At 33.2% G+C, this 19,266-nt stretch overlaps 1 protein-coding gene across 1 annotated transcript; it reads left to right on the top strand.

The window, feature by feature from the left end:
- Positions 1-2,199: 2,199 nt before the first annotated feature.
- LOC105128446 (squamous cell carcinoma antigen recognized by T-cells 3-like) lies at positions 2,200-14,667 on the top strand. Its single transcript, XM_011030120.1, has 16 exons — positions 2,200-2,514; positions 2,611-2,741; positions 2,845-2,902; positions 3,438-3,653; positions 4,595-4,870; positions 5,163-5,297; positions 5,379-5,504; positions 5,783-5,827; positions 6,340-6,447; positions 8,139-8,281; positions 8,391-8,514; positions 9,887-9,961; positions 11,370-11,732; positions 11,846-11,938; positions 12,799-12,949; positions 13,899-14,667. Exons 1-16 carry the CDS (start codon positions 2,284-2,286, stop codon positions 14,165-14,167), a joined length of 2,544 nt encoding a protein of 847 aa, XP_011028422.1. The 5' UTR covers positions 2,200-2,283; the 3' UTR covers positions 14,168-14,667.
- Positions 14,668-19,266: the final 4,599 nt, after the last annotated feature.

The raw sequence follows: 19,266 nt of genomic DNA, 5'->3' as shown, positions 1-19,266 counted from the left end.
TTATAACACTGCTTTTCATAATGATGTTTGTTTGGTTAAAAATTCTGTAGGAGTCGCTGAAAAGAGTCAAGTTCCTCCATCTCTTGAAGCTTGTGCTACACATATTCCTCCATCTCTTGAAGCTTGTGCTACACATGTTAATTATTTTAAAAATATATATATATTTTATATATATTAAAAGACTTAATTGCTCTTGAATCTATTTACTAATTATAAAAAAATAATAATAAAATAGAAAAAAATACCCGGAAAGCAAGTTCAAAAGAATGAAATGTTATGGGTAGTAAAGTAATTATATTGTGAAAAAAAAGTTAAAAAAAAACTTGCATATTTTTTTATTTAAAAGGTGAATTAATAATTTTATTATAAAAAACCAATTTACCTCTGTTTAATCTGTTAATATTAATTGAACCCTCTAAAAAAAGTATTTCGCGCACTGTAATTTGCCTTGTAAAGGACCAAAAAAACGTCATTGTACTGAAGCAATCCAAGGTGGATTGTGTTTTACTGCGCAATGTTTCGCTCAACACTCTTGGTTATATATATATATATATTTGAGGAGGGTAGGGTTAAATCATAATTTTTGTATACATCATAATAATATCTTTAAAAAAAAAACCAATATATATTACATAAATTATAACCACCTACCTAACTTCATTTTTCTCTTTTTTTATTCCTTTATTATTTGAAGAAAAGATAAAGAGTCCTGGATTGAGAGAAAGAAAATGACAGTTAGGGAAAGATTCCGACCTTCAAAATTATTTATTTTTTTATTAAAAAGTTTTATATAATAAAAAGGGTTATGCTTAGTATTTTTTTAATCTTTAAAATACCTAAAACAACAAATATGAGCTTAGAAATAATTTTTGTTTCAGATGAATTTTAGATTTTTAAGTAGTTTTTTGATGGTTATGGATTGGTTTAACAAAATCTATAAAGTGATTTTTAAATATTTTGAGTTAAAATGGATTGAAAATGAGATTTTAGATAAAAAAACAAAGAATTTGATTTTTTCAGCTCTTATAATGGCTATATTTTAGGTTTTTTAGGGGATATATTTTTTTATAAAACTATTTAGGATATATTCAATTTTTTTGAAAAAATAAAAGCCTGTATTTATATATGGTGTTGCAGGCTGCATGTGGGTTGATGCTTTATAATGCCTAGTGTGTTTTCCTTTTGTTTTATAATTTTTTTTTTAAATAATGTATTATTTATGAATATGTTTTAAAATAAATTTTGAGTTTATATTTTAATTAGATTGTAATTATTTTTAAATGATATTTGGTGTGTTTAATTTTTATAGAGGCATGCATGATTTATTTGTGGTTTTTTTTTTAATTTTATATATATTAAATTTCTGTAATATTAATTTTTTTATAAGATTTTTCATATGTGTAACCTTGTATTTTTTTTTTACTTGTTGTTCAATAAATTTTATGTGAGTGTTAGCTCTCATTACAAATTTTATATATTTTTTTTTTCAAATTTATTTTGATAAAATTTTTTATTAAATATAATTAGATAAATTACCCACAACTCCTGCAAGTTTTAATTTTAAACCTAAGCTAATTAAGAAGTAGAGTGAAGATTTTTTTTCTTGTCAATTTCTTTATTTTTTTTCATTCCATCCACATAATTTTTTTACTAAGTTCAATTAACTTTAGATTGATTATAATGATTAAATTATATCAAGATAATTATCGTATTATTTGATTTTAATCAAGGCTAAACAAAAAAAAAAATTGGTTAATGAGATTTTTTATGTTAATTTAATTTAATTTTTTAATTTTTTGTTAATTAAATGTAATGTTTTTGAATTAGATAAGTTGATTGGATAAGGTTGTAATAATTTTTATTTTTAAATTAAATTAAAATATTTAGTTAAATTAAAATTTTTTAAAATGAATATACTGAGTTGGATTTAATAATAATCTTAAATAGTTTTTGATAATCTAATTATTTTTTAATAGGAATTGTAATATAATGCCAGATTATAAACTAGTATTATTATAAGAAAAAATAATAATTCTTTTAAAAAAATTCATTTTCTTAAATGATTTCTAAGTAATTTCTTATGGTACAAACAAATAAAAAATTATTTTATAAGAAACTATTTTCCATGAAATTCAATTTTCATTGTTTTTTTCCACATTTTCGGAAACAAACGAGTCCTTAATATAATCCTTACTCTTTTACTTCTGCATATTTAAACTTAAAAATCAAGACAGAATTATAAAGCTACTCCACTCCTCCCTCATTTCCATTCTCAAAACAGCCATGGAGATCGACAGCGAAGATAAAACCCTAGAAGAAGAGCTAGACGACGAAGAAAATAACAACAACGACAACGGAGACCAACTTCAGAACCCCAAACCTCAGAACCCCAAACTTCGGTCGGACTCCGATTCCGATTCCGACTCAGAAGACGAATCGCAGCAAAATCAAGAGCTTAAAACCCTAGAAACTGAGCTCTCCAGTAACCCCTCCAATTATGACTCTCATACTCAAGTAATTAACGTTAATCCCTCTTTCTTTCTGAGTTTCTAGTTGTAAAGTAAATAAATTTATTGTATGCATTGATGCTGCTTGCTTGCTGTTTTTTAGTACATAAAACTGTTGAGAAAAATGGGAGAGATAGATAAGCTTAAACAAGCAAGAGAAGCCATGAACAATGTGTTCCCACTAAGCCCTGACATGTGGCGTGATTGGGCTAAAGATGAAGCTTCTATTTCTGGGTAATATTGTTGTTTCTGTATTTTCAATGACTATTTTTTTATGCTTTATTGATTGTTGCTGGTGGTTGTTGAGTTGATTCATTGATTGATTTATTTTTTTCAGGCCAGAGGGTTTCGCGGGGGTTGAGAAGATTTATGACCGTGGAGTGTTTGATTATCTGGTGTGTTCTTGTTAAACTCTTTTAGTAATACTTTAGGGTGTTATTTTGTTTTTTAAATGTTTTCAGGACTTTTGGTGCTCTGATGCTCTACTACTATATATAGTGTGCATTCATAGAACGGCTATTGTTTGATAATGGAAGAAACACATAGGATAATAGTTAAATTTTGAAAAAACGAATGCTGTGCTCTCAGGAATCAGGACCATTATGTTGTTGTGTTGTTTGCAGATAATTTAGTTTTATAGAATTATCTATGATTTGTTTAGATATCCCTGCTTATTTTCATTGGCAAGCTTTTATAAGATAAATAGACCTTGTGTTTATTCAACTTTTGTCATTTTTGCATGGCTTTCTCAGCTAAAAGAAGAAAATATAAAAATAAATTCCAGTATTATTAATTTAAGAAAATTGAAGCTGATGGTTTCATGGATTTAATTCGTTGTGTGATTGTCTTTACATATTAACTAATGGCATGTGTTCTGAAGCTCATTGCTTCAAAAATTGACGCAGTTGACTGTACCATTTTTCAATGCAGTCTGTTTCTCTTTGGTGTGACTATTTGAATTACATACAAGAACATGATCCTTCAGTGCGAGAATGTTCTCCTGATGGCATTTCAAAGGCCCGGAATCTCTTTGAGCGTGCTCTTACTGCTGCTGGTTTGCATGTTGCTGAAGGAAACAAAATTTGGGAATTGTACAGGGAATTTGAACAGGTGGTACTGCACACCATTGATGAGAATGACATCAAGGTTGGAATTAACTGTCTATATCCAGTTTCCAGTTTGTTTTGCTCGCATGTGATATCTAAAGTGCCCATATCCTTAGCTGCCAAATTTTCATTTGTATTCACTGGATCTTTTTTTTTCTTTTGTATAATTCATTACATGTCCTTTCTGTTTGCTTGGTCTAAGAGCATAGATGTATTGTGTTTAAGTTGGACAACATTCATCTTGGAGCTTGGAATTGTGCATCGTAGATTTTTTTTATTAACTTCTCTAAACAACTGTGATACATGGGAAAAAAGAAGAAAAAAAGGGTGCTGATTAGGCATGTCTTAAACCGCCTGAGCAAATTAATCCCCGTCAAGATTTTTGAGTAAACCCTTGAACCTTTATTTTCTACTGCAACATGACCTGAGAAGCTGTCCTTGCAGCTAACTTGATAAATATGACCTAGCCTGATAAGAATTGCTTGTGAAAAGAGTTCGTTGATATGTCTTCTTGCTCTTCACCTTGTTTGAATCAACCACGTCACACAACATTCCTCTATCTTATTGGAGCTCTAAAGACCTAGTCAAGAACATGGTACAGGTCTGCATGAGATCACAAGAAAGCTGCAAAGATTGGAATTAATTGATGGAACTTGATAGTTGATATAGCTGATGTATTTTCAACCCGATGATAGTGTCAATGCTTAACTCATGTTGCCTCATAGCATGAAAGGGCCTTTACCTTGGACCCAGCAGATACAATTTCTAAGTCCAGATTCTGCCAACAGATGAATTCTAAATAAATCCAAATTCTTAAGTTTCTAAATTTGCTTTATATCCCCTGAAGCAGTTTGTTGTGAAGCAGGTTCACAGAGAGACATTTTTAAAGCTAGTTTTATGGAATTAGTGGTATCTTATGTTAAGTAATTAGCTTTATGAGTCTTCTAACATACATTTAAGAGTTCAAATTCTTGTTTGTAGGCAAAGGAATTACAGGTCCAACGCATTCGAAATATTTTCCACCGCCAATTGTCTGTTCCACTTGTTAACTTGAGGTCAACACTCCTTGCGTACAAGGCTTGGGAGGTGGAACAAGGGATTGATCTTGATGCCAAATCTAGTGAAGTTGATGGTATACCTTCTCATCTTGCCTCAGCATACCAAAAGGCCATGGAAGCTTATAATGCTCGTGCTCAGCATGAAGAACAGATTTCTATGCAGAATATATCTGATACCGAGAAATTTCAAAATTTCATGGTATGTAGGACAACTGTTATAATTTAACAGAGCTTTTGATAATTAATAGCTCATTGGGGACATCCTACTTGTACTTTTCCTTTTGCATCATTTTTTTCCCAAAATTTTTCTTGCATTATTCCTTGAATTTGAAGTTCATTTACTTTTAACTGCAGTTTGGTCATTCTGGTTATAGCAAGATTTTTTCCTTTTTGCCTGCTTTTCCTTAGAGCCTCAATTTATTAAGGTCCCCTGTTTTTATTGTGGTATTTTTTATTTTCCAAAGGAAGCTCATGTTTTTATTGTTTTGCAGAACTACTTAAAATTTGAAAAGTCTGTGGGCGATCCAGCACGGGTTCAAGTTTTATATGAGCGTGCATTGGCTGACTTTCCTATATCAAGTGATCTATGGCTTGATTATACTCGCTATTTGGACAGGACCTTGAAGGTTGTCCTTGAATTTCTCTATTCTCAAGTTTTTCCATCTTCCAATTCTGTAGATTATTTACACACTTTGTCCCTTTTCCAGGTAGGAAATGTTCTGAGGGATGTTTATTCCAGGGCAACAAAAAATTGTCCCTGGATAGGAGAGCTTTGGGTTCAGTATATGCTTTCCTTGGAACGCGGGCGTGCTCCTGAAAAGGAGATATCTTCTGTATGCTTCTCTTATCAACCTTAGTTCCAACCATATACTTTTTGAATGGATTTCTTTTTGATGCAGTGTTTTTTTAGTACAAGTGTTGCCAGCCAAATCATTTGTCTCCCCCATCCCTTTAGCTTCACATGACAGATGATGTCTCTTTCCATCTGTATCTAATGACAATAAAATTCTAGCAATTTGTTGCGTGTTGATTCTTATCCGTGCATATTATAAATATGCAGTATTAAAATATGTTCTTTAAGTTACTCATTTGATTTCTTTCATGATTTCAGGTTTTTGAAAAGTCCCTACAATGTATTTTTTCAACAATTGAAGAGGTACATTTATGAAAAGCTCCTCATAATGTGGGTGTGGTTTCCAATCTATCCCTACAAGTCTAGTTGCTCCCAATTTGTCCTTGTATTGTAGGTTATTCTCCAATCTATACTTCTGGTAAATATTTTCATGCAAACCTAAAAAATGCCCTAACATGAGAAATACAAACTCAACTTGATTTACTAATTTTTTTCTAAAAAAATTATTGTTGTGTGATTTTAAAAATTCTTCTTTTTTTTTCATTTTTTATATAATAAATGGAGTGAAATTTGAATTGCTCATGTGACGGCAGTTAAGTTAGTTTTGATGAGAATATTTGATAAAATGATAGATTGGAGAATAGCTTTATATCACAGGAAAAATTTGGAATAATTAGACTTGTAAGAATATATTGCAGACTGGGGGAAAAATAAAAGGACAAGTTGATCTAATTCCTTTTTTTAATGTCCTAGTGTCATTGTTTCCTGTTTGCATCGGTTTTCTTTGTTTATTCAGTGACTTTTATTTGTTTCAGTACTTGGATTTGTTTCTAACACGAGTACATGGTTTGAGGAGGAGGATCGAATGTGGTGGTGAAGTGAATGGTGTCTTGGATTTTGCATTAATAAGGGAAACTTTTCAGGTTTGTATAAACATTTTGTTTATTATGCTTTTACTTCTTATTTCCTTTTCCTTTTTATAGAATTGCCTAGTATGTTACAAATACAAGGAAAGCTATAACTTTTAAAAAATCATAACCTAGCCTATGTATAAACTATTCTCCAAGCTTCTAGCCCACCTTACCAAAAATAACATGTAAAATTTTGTTATTAGGTGCAGAATTTAAAGATTGCATCGGTGTCTTTTTTAGTCTATATATTTGGCCGAGCTACATCTTTGTTCTATTCATATTCTTACCTTGGTCTGCTACATCAGTAAGACATTGGAGAAATGTTTTGACTCACCAAGAATATGTCTACTTATGAGTGAGGGTTCAATCAATTGTTACCTTGAATTGTCTGTGGCTACATTACGGTTCGAGGTAGTGGGGTCTAAGCTTCATCCTGTAACTTGATCTGAAAAGAGACTTCTCTCTGTTCCTTATACTAGCTAGCTAGGTATTGATGCTATTGAGCTGTTTGTGTATGCTTTCCTTTTCTTTTTAAGCTTGGCAGCTTCTGTATGCTCACTGTATACACATGAAGGAGATTTGAATTCATTTTTCTCCCAAATCATAACCCTTAATATAATACCACTTGGACTTAAGGATTTGTAATTAAATGTACGTGAATCATAATTCATTTCATGCTTGAATCCTAACCATTAATTTAATACAACATGGACTAAACATTCAAAAATACAATATATGTGAATCATGTCAGAGTGAGTAAAGAAAGCTTGCATCACTTTTTGTGGATAAACTTTTTTGGTTAACATAAATAAAGCCCAGAAGTTAAAATATGCTTTTAAAAATTAATAATTTTTTTTTTTTGCATTAACATATGGTTTTCGGGGCTACCAATTTGGTTTTTGTAACCTACCAAGAAGTAGAAATTAGAGTAAAGAATGGAACTAACCAGTTTTTAACCTTTTTTATTTTCTTTTCTTGGTTCAGTTTTTTATTTTTACTAGCACTGGTTCAATTTGTCCGTTCGTTGTTTTTTTTACACGCCTTGTTTCAATGCATTTTCTGTGGATGGTAGGTACATATTGTTCTTTCAAGTATTAGATATCCAAGTGTTGCTTATATGAGCCTCAGTAAGATCCTCTTAAGATGGTTTGAATTGCTTAGCTGTTGAGGCATTGGTCAAATAGTAGAAAAATCAAGCTCAAGGTCTTGGGTGTTAGCATGCTCAAGTTCAATCTCCCTACCCCTTTCCATCATAAGATTGCTTGACCTGTTCATTGTTTTTCTTAGCACACCTGCTTTTTTCTTGGAGGGTATCCACTGTTGTTTCCAGAATCAAAGAAGCAGGCGGTGCTTATATGCGCTTCCATAGTACTCTCAAGTCAATTACTTTGGATTGTTTTAACTCGAGGTATTGGTCAAATAGTAGAAGACTCAAGCCTGAGGTCCTGACCGTTAGCATGCCCAAGTTCAATCTGCCTCCCTCCAAACCATACAAAAAGATTGATTTTGATGCTTCAAGATTTACAGAGATCTTTATTCTAATTTTTAACAGTACAATCTGGGATTATTTGTGTATAAGTAGATAATGTGAGTGGTGGTGGTGAATTCTCTATATTTTGTATTCTTTATACATTTTGGAGCAAGTAGTTATGTAGTTGCATTCATTCAATTTTAATCCTAATACTGAATTATTTTCCATCCAGCATGCCTCAGATTACCTGTCACCCCACCTGAAAAACACAGATGGTTTGCTGCAACTGTATGCCTACTGGGGTCGTCTAGAGATGAATTTGGGAAAAGATTTAGTTGCAGCTCGCCGAGTTTGGGAGAGCTTGCTTAAGATCAGGCAGACCATATATTCTATTCATCTAGTTTTACCAAAGTTGTTTTATTTAGTTCTAGTTGTCTTCCATATTCTTTAATTTAATGTAATGCTTTTTTAATTCCTTTTGCAGTGGCTCAATGTTGGAAGCTTGGCAGGGTTTTATAGCAATGGAAACTGAATCAGGTCACATAAGTGAAGCTAGGTCCATATACAAGCGATGCTATAGCAAAAGATTTCCTGGGACAGGTTCAGAGGTATATTGGTTTTTTCTTCATTTCTTTTGTGCTGTGATGTTTTTTTTTGTTTCGTAAACATACATATTTGTTAGCATTAGTAGTTTGCTTGTTTATTTTCTAAACAGTGAAGGTGCAATTCATAGAAACAATGAAGCCTATTGTATTATCTTTTCTCCATTGCACATGGAGGAGCAGAATGCAATCACAAGCAAAGTTAATGTTGAAATAAAAAATGATTCATACTCTTACTGAAATCTGTTTGACTTTTCTTCATCTGGAAGAGATTAAGATTCTATGTTGGAAAATATATAAGAGTACTCGGACCTTCAGCTAACTCATTTCCTAGGAGAATCTAGACTTGACAATTAGGCAATATACCCTTGAATTTTGATGAAAGAAGACATAAATTGACAATTAAATTAACCCTAGTTTAACTAGGCCTACCGATGAAACATTGCATGTCTTGCCTTACCAGCCACTAAATGCCATATAAAAGATCCAGTAAACCAAAATCTATAGTTGATGCGTCGAAACCATGAAAAAGAAACCACTAATTTCTTTCTTGGCCTTATCAAATCAAGAGAAGGCTAGATGGTTTTAGCTCATATTGTATCCAAACATTGGCCTATCTATTTGCCATCATCTGTGAAATGGAATCACGGAATTGGGTAATTGCTTGCTGGTTGAAAAGTACAAATAATGAAATTTTGGTAAGACTAATTATGCTGTATAATATTCTGAAGGGAAATAAATCATGGTCTCCTCATAAGGAAGTGGTTGTTCAGGTTAACTGCAGTGAGTTATATTATAAATTTAAATGGAAGTGTTGCACACGGTTGTATCTGATTGTCATGTTCTCTGTTTTCCTAAAATCTTATTACATTTGTTGTCAATGCCATGCTCCTTAATAAAGAATTGCATTAGGCAATAACATGTCTTGAAAAGTTACAAATTCTAATCACTTAAAAAAGATGCTGATACATATATTTCTTGAGTCGGGACTCCGAAAGAAATTGCCTGTTAGCCATTTGGAACCCTTTTGCGAGAAGTGTTGTGATTTTGGGTTTGAAACAAGGAGCATCATTTTCAAGGGCTTACTTTGTAGCATAGGCCAAAGGACCTTGAATTGAAACTCTGCATGCGAGTGTGAAAATGTTAAGCCTTGCACACACAATTTAAGGCATAAAAGATAAGACCAATTGTGTTGCTTAACATTTTTCGATTAGCTATGTTTTATTGTAAATCTAACATGGTGGAACCTAGGATATTCATATTCTGTTGGTTGACAATGTTGTTTTGGATCTCTGACTTGTGATGTTTTGCTCAATATCTGTATGCTGCATTTTGGATTAGATGATATTTTCCTTTCCTAATTAACAGAATCATTCAGGACATTTGCCATTCCTGGTTGCGATTTGAAGAGGAGTTTGGTACACTAGAAGATTTTGACCATGCTATACAGAAGGTGCAACTTTCTTTTGATATATATGATGAAATTTATTGTTTAATATACTCAATGTGCATATATAGTGCATTTTTTATATAAATGGATCTTTCCAATTGATGTGCTTCCATTAGGTTGAGCAACCATATTCATCCTGGGATCTTTTGGAGTTAGAACAGAGAGGAGAGTGAAAGCCAAAATATTATTTCTGAGAAAATTTTGTCTTGTCTTCCTCCATTCTGTGTCACCTTTTCACGCCCCAATTTTGATAGCTGATAAATGAGTAAAGCACAGATCTTTCTTCAAATAGAATGGAGCATTAACTAGTTTTCCAACAATTTGACTTGGTACTTCAGGTAAAGCATCCTCTCCTACTGATGTTGGTGGTTGAGGTTGAGGTTGACAAGACTTGGGTTGTTTTTCACGGAAAATGGCTTTGGAAATTAGTTGTTCAGAGAGACTTTCTTGGGAAAAAGTGATAGTTATGACATATGCCAAGACATAACAGATGGGCATGAAAGCAAATGTGTGTGCTTATTTTGCTCCACATACTGTATCTAAGATTGGAGGTTGGAGATGAGTATTGTTAAGTTTGGATATCTTGTGTGAGGAACTCCCCATGAAGAAATTTAATGATTATAATGTTGCTACATAAATGGGAGCTGTTGTGATTCTGTTGAGTGACAGGCTATTGTCGTGCATTTTATCCACTGTATGCAATAATGGCAGGCACTATTGTTGATAATTTGTCTAGCCAGCAAGACATGATTCAAAGAGTTGTGGTGCGATTCTGGACTGGGGAGAATGTGTTGTATTGGCGACCCAAGTAACTCAAGGTTAAATCATTACCAGATGCTTTTTGACTGTAATTGGAAGGAATAGCAAGCCTTTGATGGAGTGAAACGTTGTGGTCATGGAGAAATCCATGACGTTGAGAAACTTATCTTAGTTGCTGAATGCTTCCTGTCCATAACTTTCCTGGAACCTTCTTTAAATTTTTGAATGAGGTTCATTTTTTATCTTTTTCATTCTTGTTTTCTTTTTGGTTCTATCTTTTCATCCATAAGGCTTTAATATTTGTAGATTCTTAGAGTTCATGGGTTGCAGATAGTTTGATGTATTTTGAAATTATTTACTATCCTACCAGTATATGACCAAATACATGTCTTATATTGGCCATGGAGTAGCTGGATTGGATGGCTTGAGGGACTTCACAACAGCTAAACTTCAGAGCATCAGTGTGGCGGTTAATAGCCATTTCATACTACTGAGTAATTGGGAATAGTTGTTGCACTTGAATTCAGAAGTGAATAAAAAATGTTGTGCCCTATGTAACTTGATGCAATCTTAACTTGCATATCTTGCCTGGAAGCATGTTTGTTTAACAGTTTTTTACAAAGATAAATTTTTTGCCTCTCTCCTTTCTCAGGTTACTCCTCGTCTAGAAGAGCTGAAGTTGTATAGGATACAACAGGAAACAAAAGCATCAACAGATCAGAGTGAGGTATCTGGGAAGAAAATTGCTCGTGAAAAGAGAAAGGGTGGTTCAACAGCTAGTGACAAAGAGTCTCCAGCAAAGCGGCAAAAACAAACAGCCCAAACTCAAAAGAAGGGGTATGAGGATAAAGATCAGTTGCAGAAATATGAAGTAAATGAGGCCCAGGAGGCCAAAATTGATCTTGAAAAGACAGACAGCGCCCCTGATGAAAAACAAATGAAAGGTTCTGACGTTGTAAGAACAAAAGGCTATACAGACCAGTGCACTGTGTTTATCTCAAATATCCATTTCAAGGCAAGTAAACTACCTCCTCCCCTCCTACCAGTGCCCTGAATAAGGAGGACCTTATCTTGTTTTTGACACATGGGGATGGGAACTTATAATTTCAATGTTGACAACTTTTGCAGGCAAATTCTGAAGATATACGTAAATTCTTCAGTGATGTTGGAGGGGTGGCCTCTATTAGAATTTTGCATGACAGAAATACTGGAAAATCAAGGGTCTCTCTCCCTCCCTCCCTCCCTCTCTAACACACACACACACACACACGCAAGCAAAGGAGGCATGCATGTTCCCCCCATGTCATTTCTGCTTTTCCTTTTCCCCTGGACTTCCTTTATGTGCTTTCAGAGATATATAAGATACTGGCCACTTCAGCTGTTATGGGAAGTGCACTTTGGTAATTCAGTTGAATGTTCCATATCAAAGATCTTAGTTAAGACTTGGATTCTCTGTGCTTCTTGTTCAATTGAACTAAAGAAAAATAGAAAAAAAGCACACCCTAGAATGTGGCCTAATGCAAGGAGATCAACTTTGTTTCTCATAGCAACCTACTGTTAATGGCATTACATTCTTTTCAAGCTTTTGAAAGGTTTTATTGTTCTCCCTTTTGCTTTCACATAGCTTATCAATTCTCTTATTGGAACATTCAGGGTTCTCTTGGTGAATTTTGTGGAAGGCACAAGTCTGGTTAGGCACTACAGATCACAGGCTGAAAATCTGAATCAGTTGATTTTAACATGTGCCTTATCATGTGATTGCCAGTTGGTGGAAATACCTATCTTTTTTTTTTTTCATTTTTGAACTTAGCCAAACTTTTATCTAGGCATATTTCTATACTGTTTAGCAAGAAAAGAGGATTCTTTTATTCTCTGTCTTTTTTAAAAAAATTCCAGAATTTAGATATCCCATACACTGGAAATGCTTCTTACATCAGTCACAAAGAATATGTAGTAGATCATATGCATGAAGCAGAAGGTTTAGTGAAAATTCATCATGCGATACTCATGATGGTATATTTTGCATCATTTTATTGACAATTGCTTTCGGATGCTCAATCTCCTATGTTGACTTTGTGAAGGGACTAGCTTATGTGGATTTTGTGGATGACGAACACCTTGCTGCAGCTATAACAAAGAACAAACAGATGTTATTTGGGAAGAGGCTGAGCATTGCCCGGTCAGATCCAAAACAGAACCGAAGAGATGGTCGTAGAGTTCCCAGGGAACAAGGTATGTTCTGCATAACATCTATTACTCTCTTTGGGTGCACATCCACTACAGCAAGTTATTAAGCTTAAAGGGAGTTCTGTAGTTAGTTTCTGAACACTTTATACTCAAGGTCATGCTGTCCTCAGGTTATTAGATTATACTGGGAGAACTTAGGGTTATAAACTAGCAACCTGCAACAATAAGCAATTATGTATAAATTGCATATGCTCAAAGCAAACTGTCAAATGGTGTTGTATCCTTTTCAACATTACAAACTTGGAATAGTATTAACTATAAAGAGTAATCTTTATAAATATTGAGCCAAAATTAAACTATAAAAAACAATAAGCAAATATTTATAGATTTGCATATTGCTTAAAGCGACTGTCAAATGGTATTTATTTAAATCCAGCCCAACATTAGAACCTTGGAATAGTCTAAAGAGCAAGCTTTATTAATATTGAAGCTCAAATTAAACCACATTTTTTTTTAAAATTTGTCTAAAGAGCAAGCTTTATTAATATTGAAGCTCAAATTAAACCACATTTTTTTTAAAAAAAATTTATAATTTCATGCAACCTTAGAATCAGCCTGATCAAGGAAGTTGAGATATAAACAATACATTCTGAGTTTGACAGAGTTTGACAAGGACTATAATTGCTAGTGTAGGAGTTCTGTGAAACCAAAGTTCTAAATCTCCAAGTCTCTAAATCTGTACCCTCAGAAATAGGCCTTAAACATGCATAGAATACCCTAGAAAAAAGTTATAGGGATCAGCCACTAGCCTTCTGCTCAAGAGTCACTTAAAATAATTGAAGTCACATCAGTTGAATAATAATTGCTCCTTGTGTCTCTTGAGTAGGATAGTAATGACCTCCACTACTTGTGCCTCCATGCGTGCAAGTGCACATTCCATTTTCTGATGTTGATTCTTTTACTTTGAACAATAACGTATGAACTTAATCTGCAGCTTTTGCTAGTGACCGAAGAAGGCACAATTGGGAATCTGCATCCAAAGAGTATGTTGATACACACAATGCATCAGGATCACAGGAGGCTCCTCAGACTGCTACTCTCAAGTCAGATGACAACATCCAGTTCAAGGGGAAGAACATATTCGCAGTGCCAAGAAATGTTAGGACACTTGGCTTGTCTGCAAACAAGTCGAAAACAGTGGAAGAAGGACATGAGAAACCAAAGTCAAATGATGAGTTCAGAAAAATGTTCATTAAAGAATGAGGTATGACCCTCTACAGACCCTTGCTAAAAGCTATTGGTCACGAGGAAGTTGTCTCTTCAAATGTTTTTGGCATACACTGGCAAGAATTTAGTACTTGTTTTAGGATGAAGTAACTGTACTAACTAGCCACTTGAGGAAACAAATCTTCCAAGTTTGCTAAACTGGTCATTCTGGTATATAGCATCGACTAGCTGGGAATATGCATGTTGGGTGCAATTGATTTGATATATATCAGATAATGATCATGGTTTTTGTTTTGGGATTGGTGTTAGAGCTGTTTCATGTTTGCTGTTCGTACTGGTTAAAATGTATCAATTGATTAGAGTAGAGGCTCTAGGAATACTATCATCAAAATTGTCTGGCCAAGCTGAAGCATAAGCGAAGGCCTCCTATGTAGACCTGTCTTTTGAAGAAAGCAGAACTGCAAAAAGTACGCTAGTTTTTCATGACCAAACATGGTGCTCTCCTATATATATCATTATCTTGGAAGTTCATGTAATCTTCGCTGATGTAAATCCTGCAGAACAATTGCGGGGCACAAGAGAGCACTGCTTTATGCTAAAACAGGCATGGGGTGATGATCTTGCTTTTAGCCAATGATTTGGATGAGATCATCTTCTTAGGTTCATCCATTGTGATTTTAGTGTATTTTCAAGTAGCAACCCTACCCGCCACGTTGCCCTAATTCTGCCATCCCCAGTGACCGTATTTTCAGTTAAACTCGAGCTGGGTCGGGTATGATTTTGTTTCCTGTATTATCAAACAGGCAACAAAGCTATTCATTCAATAGAGACAGCTTCATCACGGGCTCAAAATTCACGTGTAATCTCATGGATAATTTAGCCCCGGAACAGGCTAGCCATGAGTGGCAATGGAAAGGGCAACTTCCTATGGATAAGAGACCAGAAGTTATTCTTAAATTATTGCTGTGACTGCTTCCCTTTTTTTTATTTTTTGTTTCCGTTACGGAGAAAGCATCTGTTTATGTAATTTCGTTAAATAAAAGTCACCTGGGTTATGGTTGAAGTTATAAAACCAGGTCTGACATGGCAAGGGTGCCTGGGTTTGGGTCGGGTTTTATTTGAAAACGGAACCGGGTTGTAAGATTATGGTAATGGTTATATGGAAGAAAAAACAGTTGTTTCTATAAATTTCATAGAAGCACACAACCTTCCAATTGACCCGTGCCATGCTGAATCAAATCTGAACTGAATGAGGTGTAAGGTCGTGCCATGCTGAATCAAATCTGAACTGAAAAAGGTAAAAAGGAACAGAAACCATTTCTCAGAAAGAGAAGTATCTGTACAAGCTGTTCATGCCCAAATAGGCGAAACCAAAATATGTAATGAGATGGACATATATTCCTCTGCTCTACACTCTCTATAATTGTTGTACAGTCCCCGTTATTGGTCATGGCTTCAGCAAACGCAGACTGCTGGTGACAACTTTTCATTTTCAATGCCAAAACAAACACCAACGCAAAGCCTTTGTAGGTGCAGAGTGTGGCGGTGGATCATGACCGCATAATATTGGGATCCCAGATGGTGTCAGAATCTCTTACCTACAGCAGCTAACCCTCATAACTGCTCTGAGAAAAACAGTGCTGAAAAGCCATTACCCATAAACATGCATGGACTTCTCAATTTGCCTCCTGATCCTGATATGGTGGTATGCAACTGTACTCCTACGGCACTACCAGAACCCAAAAATTCGCTCAATGGGTTCTTGCTTCAACCTTGCCTTTCCACGCAGAAACTTGATTACTCAATACCACAACCTACCAGCTGCTGCTGCTCCTGCTGTAATGGCTGTCCTTATTTGCTTTTGTTGTTGTTGTTGCCGCAGAAAGACAAGAATGTCAACAATTAATGGAGACATACTGCATGAGTGATCAAAATGCAAATATATTTTGGTGATCATAGCTAGCCCGCTCGTTGGCTTAAAATCCCAAATGTTACATGTAGTTTTCTAATTTGCATTAATATGAAGGTTTAGATTGCAAATTACATAACTAATGTTCAAGTTGCTTATTATAAAGTTATAAATAAAATAAATATCGACCAACAATCATCTACTATTTCATTTTGATATATATAGTTAGTGCATTATATATAAATATATATATTTTTTTATTTTCGGAATATTCGAATCTCATCTAGGCAAAATTAAAACTCTTTGTATTATTGTTATATTATTCTTTGATAATTAGTTTTCATACACTAAAACTAATTAATTATATCTATTTCTAATTGTATTTTAGAGAGAAATATCACATATTCCCATAACTCTCTCTTAATTAGATTAATATAAAAGATAATTATATTAAAAAAATAATATGTTGATAATCAGGTTTTAATCACGTTGATAAGTTTCCAAACTTATCATGTTAATAAGCTTTAAAATTTTATCTGGTATAAAGTTTGAGTCATGAATTATTTAAAAAGATTAATTTTTATATTAAATAAAAAATAATTAAAAAATTAAAAACCAGGTTGTAACTGTGTTAACGAGTTTCTTTCCTTTTACCTAGAAGTCATGTATTAAACACAAAGGATGGAAGATTGAATTGCACAAGGAGGGAGACCCAAAAGCTTTTATAAGCTTCTTCCTCCCTCTCTCTCTCTCCCTCTGTCTGTCCCTCTCTCTCTTCTTTGGGATCATGAGGCCTTAAGCATGCGTTCTCTCTTTTTACAGAGACAAGGGAGTCTTTATGGGATCACGTAAATGGACTGCCCTTCCAATTCATCTCTCTCTCTCTCTCTCTCTCTCTCTCTCAGAGTACTATTCTTTTAATCATTATTGCTCTTGTCTCTGTTTTTTTTTAATTGGATTTTTTTAATTATTCCATTTTATTTCATCCAAAAGTCAAAGTTTTACGAATGCTAGATTTTTTATTATATTTTTAAATACATTTTAAGCTTACAATTCAAGAATGCATAAAAGGAAAACAATAAAATACTAAAGTCAACAATAACTAATAAATTATTTATTTTTTTAATAAAAAATACTTGAGTTTTTATTTTTATTTCTTTTGAAAGGATCAATAATGATTGGACAGAGAAAGCAATATATATTTTAAAAAGAAATGGGAGGGAAAATCAAAGGGCTGACTGCCCTAAAGAGGTAATGCTTTAACCTTTATCTATTTCTCTTTACACGTGGCCATCGATTGGAAGGGGGTGTAAACCCAAAGAGAGAATAAATATAATGGAAGAGAGTAGTGGAAAGAATTAATGTCATTTATGAAGGAAATGAGAGGGAATGGTAAGGTTTTTTTTATAAAAATATTTTTTTATTTGAAAGTGTATTAAAATAATTTTTAAATTTTCAATATTAACACATTAAAATTATTAAAAAACATTAATTTAATTTTTTTTAATAAAACACACATTTAAATTGCATATAAAAACAAAAGAACAAATAAGTAAAAACTAATGTCATTTATAACCTGTTGGATTTGAAGAACTAATGTATTTTATAAGTAAAAAAATAATCATAGCATTTTGTTTTTAGGGTTTTTGAGCAGCATATACATACACACACACACTGTGTGGTTTTTGAGCAGCATATACATACACACACAGTGTGTATGTATCATGAATGCCCATATTCTAATTTTTAACCTTAAGGAACTCTTGATATACATTTTGCATCCAATAATGCTATTTCAAGAGAACAAATAACAAGAATATAGAAAAAAAAATTTAGAAGATATTCAATATTAGATTGACATAATTCATCAATATATAACTACCATCCATATTGATCATGTGATTTGGATTGCTCAAAATATTTTTTTAATTTATATTTTTATTATTATTGCCGTAATCTAATTTTAACTTTCTTTTTTTCTAGAATATTTTTCAAAAGTCTAAAAATGATGATAAACAATAAAAAAAAATCTAAAAAATATGTTTTCAGTCATGCATGCCTATTTTATAATTTTAAATGTGTTTTAAAATCAATATATATATATATATATATGGATGGATAATTAATAGCAGCTAGCCAATCTTATGATCATCTGAAAAAATGGCATATCTATCTATCTATGATCCAAACTTCAAATTCGAGCACTTCTTAGATGAGTTTGTGAATATATAGAAACCATGGAAAAATCCCGAGAGAGGGATAATCCATCTCATGCCCAAACGCCAAGAAAAGCAACCTAGAAAAAGCTTCAACCATTCACATGAGACCAACATGGTTAAAGACCCTCGAGATCGATCGAGAAACATCTGCATGGATTTTACAGGCTTCATTCTTTATGTTAGAACAAGCCCAAAAGAAATTAAAGAAGAGAAGACGAGGAATATTCATACAATAAAATAAAGTCATAGGGAGCCAATGAAAATAAACAATACAAGGAATATACTAAACTATAATAAAGGTAATCGATCCAAGGCAAAATGCTTTTGTCCTAGCTAGCTAACTTCTTTATTTATTTATTTTTATATTCCAACCAAAAATTACAAGGTGGTTGTAGGCAAATTTAGTAGACAAATTTCTTATTTGGGTTGGGTGTAAAGAAAAACAATATAAAATTGACTTGAATTAGCTCGGCTAATATCTAGTTTGAATTAAAGTTATTTTAAAAATTTTAAATAAAAATACTATTAAAATTTAATTAATCAAATTAACTTTTTTTAATACTTAACATGATTTTTATATTGGATTATGAATCAAGTGGGAATTATTAATTAACTTGATTGCTGGAACATAAGAAGAAGTGGATGCTTATGGATTGTGTAAAAGTAAAAGCATATGATCTTTTTTCTTTCTTGTTGTTTTCCTTGCTTTGAATCTCATGCCACACCTTGGAGAATGTTGTGTTGTTATGCCCTAAATTAATATGTGGCCTTTTAAGCCTAAGTCAAGACAAAATCAAAAAAGTTGTGGGAATATTCCCAACGGCTAGTCTTTGCCCTTTACCCTTTGTTCTTTAAAAAGAAATTAAAAGAATAAAACAAAGAAATTTGTAGATTCTGCTGTATATATTATGATGCGAGGGTCCAGAAAACAGAAGGCAATATTTCCTGCCTGCCCTATGCCTAAATTAAAATATTACCAATGTGAAAATAGACACACGCTCCTCCCC

The sequence above is a fragment of the Populus euphratica genome, unplaced genomic scaffold, assembly GCF_000495115.2.
Source record: "Populus euphratica unplaced genomic scaffold, PopEup_1.0 scaffold14.1, whole genome shotgun sequence".
In the NCBI taxonomy this organism is placed as follows: domain Eukaryota; kingdom Viridiplantae; phylum Streptophyta; class Magnoliopsida; order Malpighiales; family Salicaceae; genus Populus; species Populus euphratica.
The sequence above is the reverse complement of the archived record's forward strand: the minus strand, read 5'-3'. Positions and strand labels throughout refer to the sequence as shown.

Excerpts from the sequence above, each read along its gene's own strand:
- LOC105128446 (XM_011030120.1), top strand. The coding sequence starts at position 2,284 with ATGGAGATCGACAGCGAAGATAAAACCCTAGAAGAAGAGCTAGACGAC. Across the intron at positions 2,742-2,844 it reads GATGAAGCTTCTATTTCTGG|GCCAGAGGGTTTCGCGGGGG; the intron begins GTAATATTGTTG and ends TATTTTTTTCAG. Across the intron at positions 5,828-6,339 it reads TTTTTTCAACAATTGAAGAG|TACTTGGATTTGTTTCTAAC; the intron begins GTACATTTATGA and ends TATTTGTTTCAG.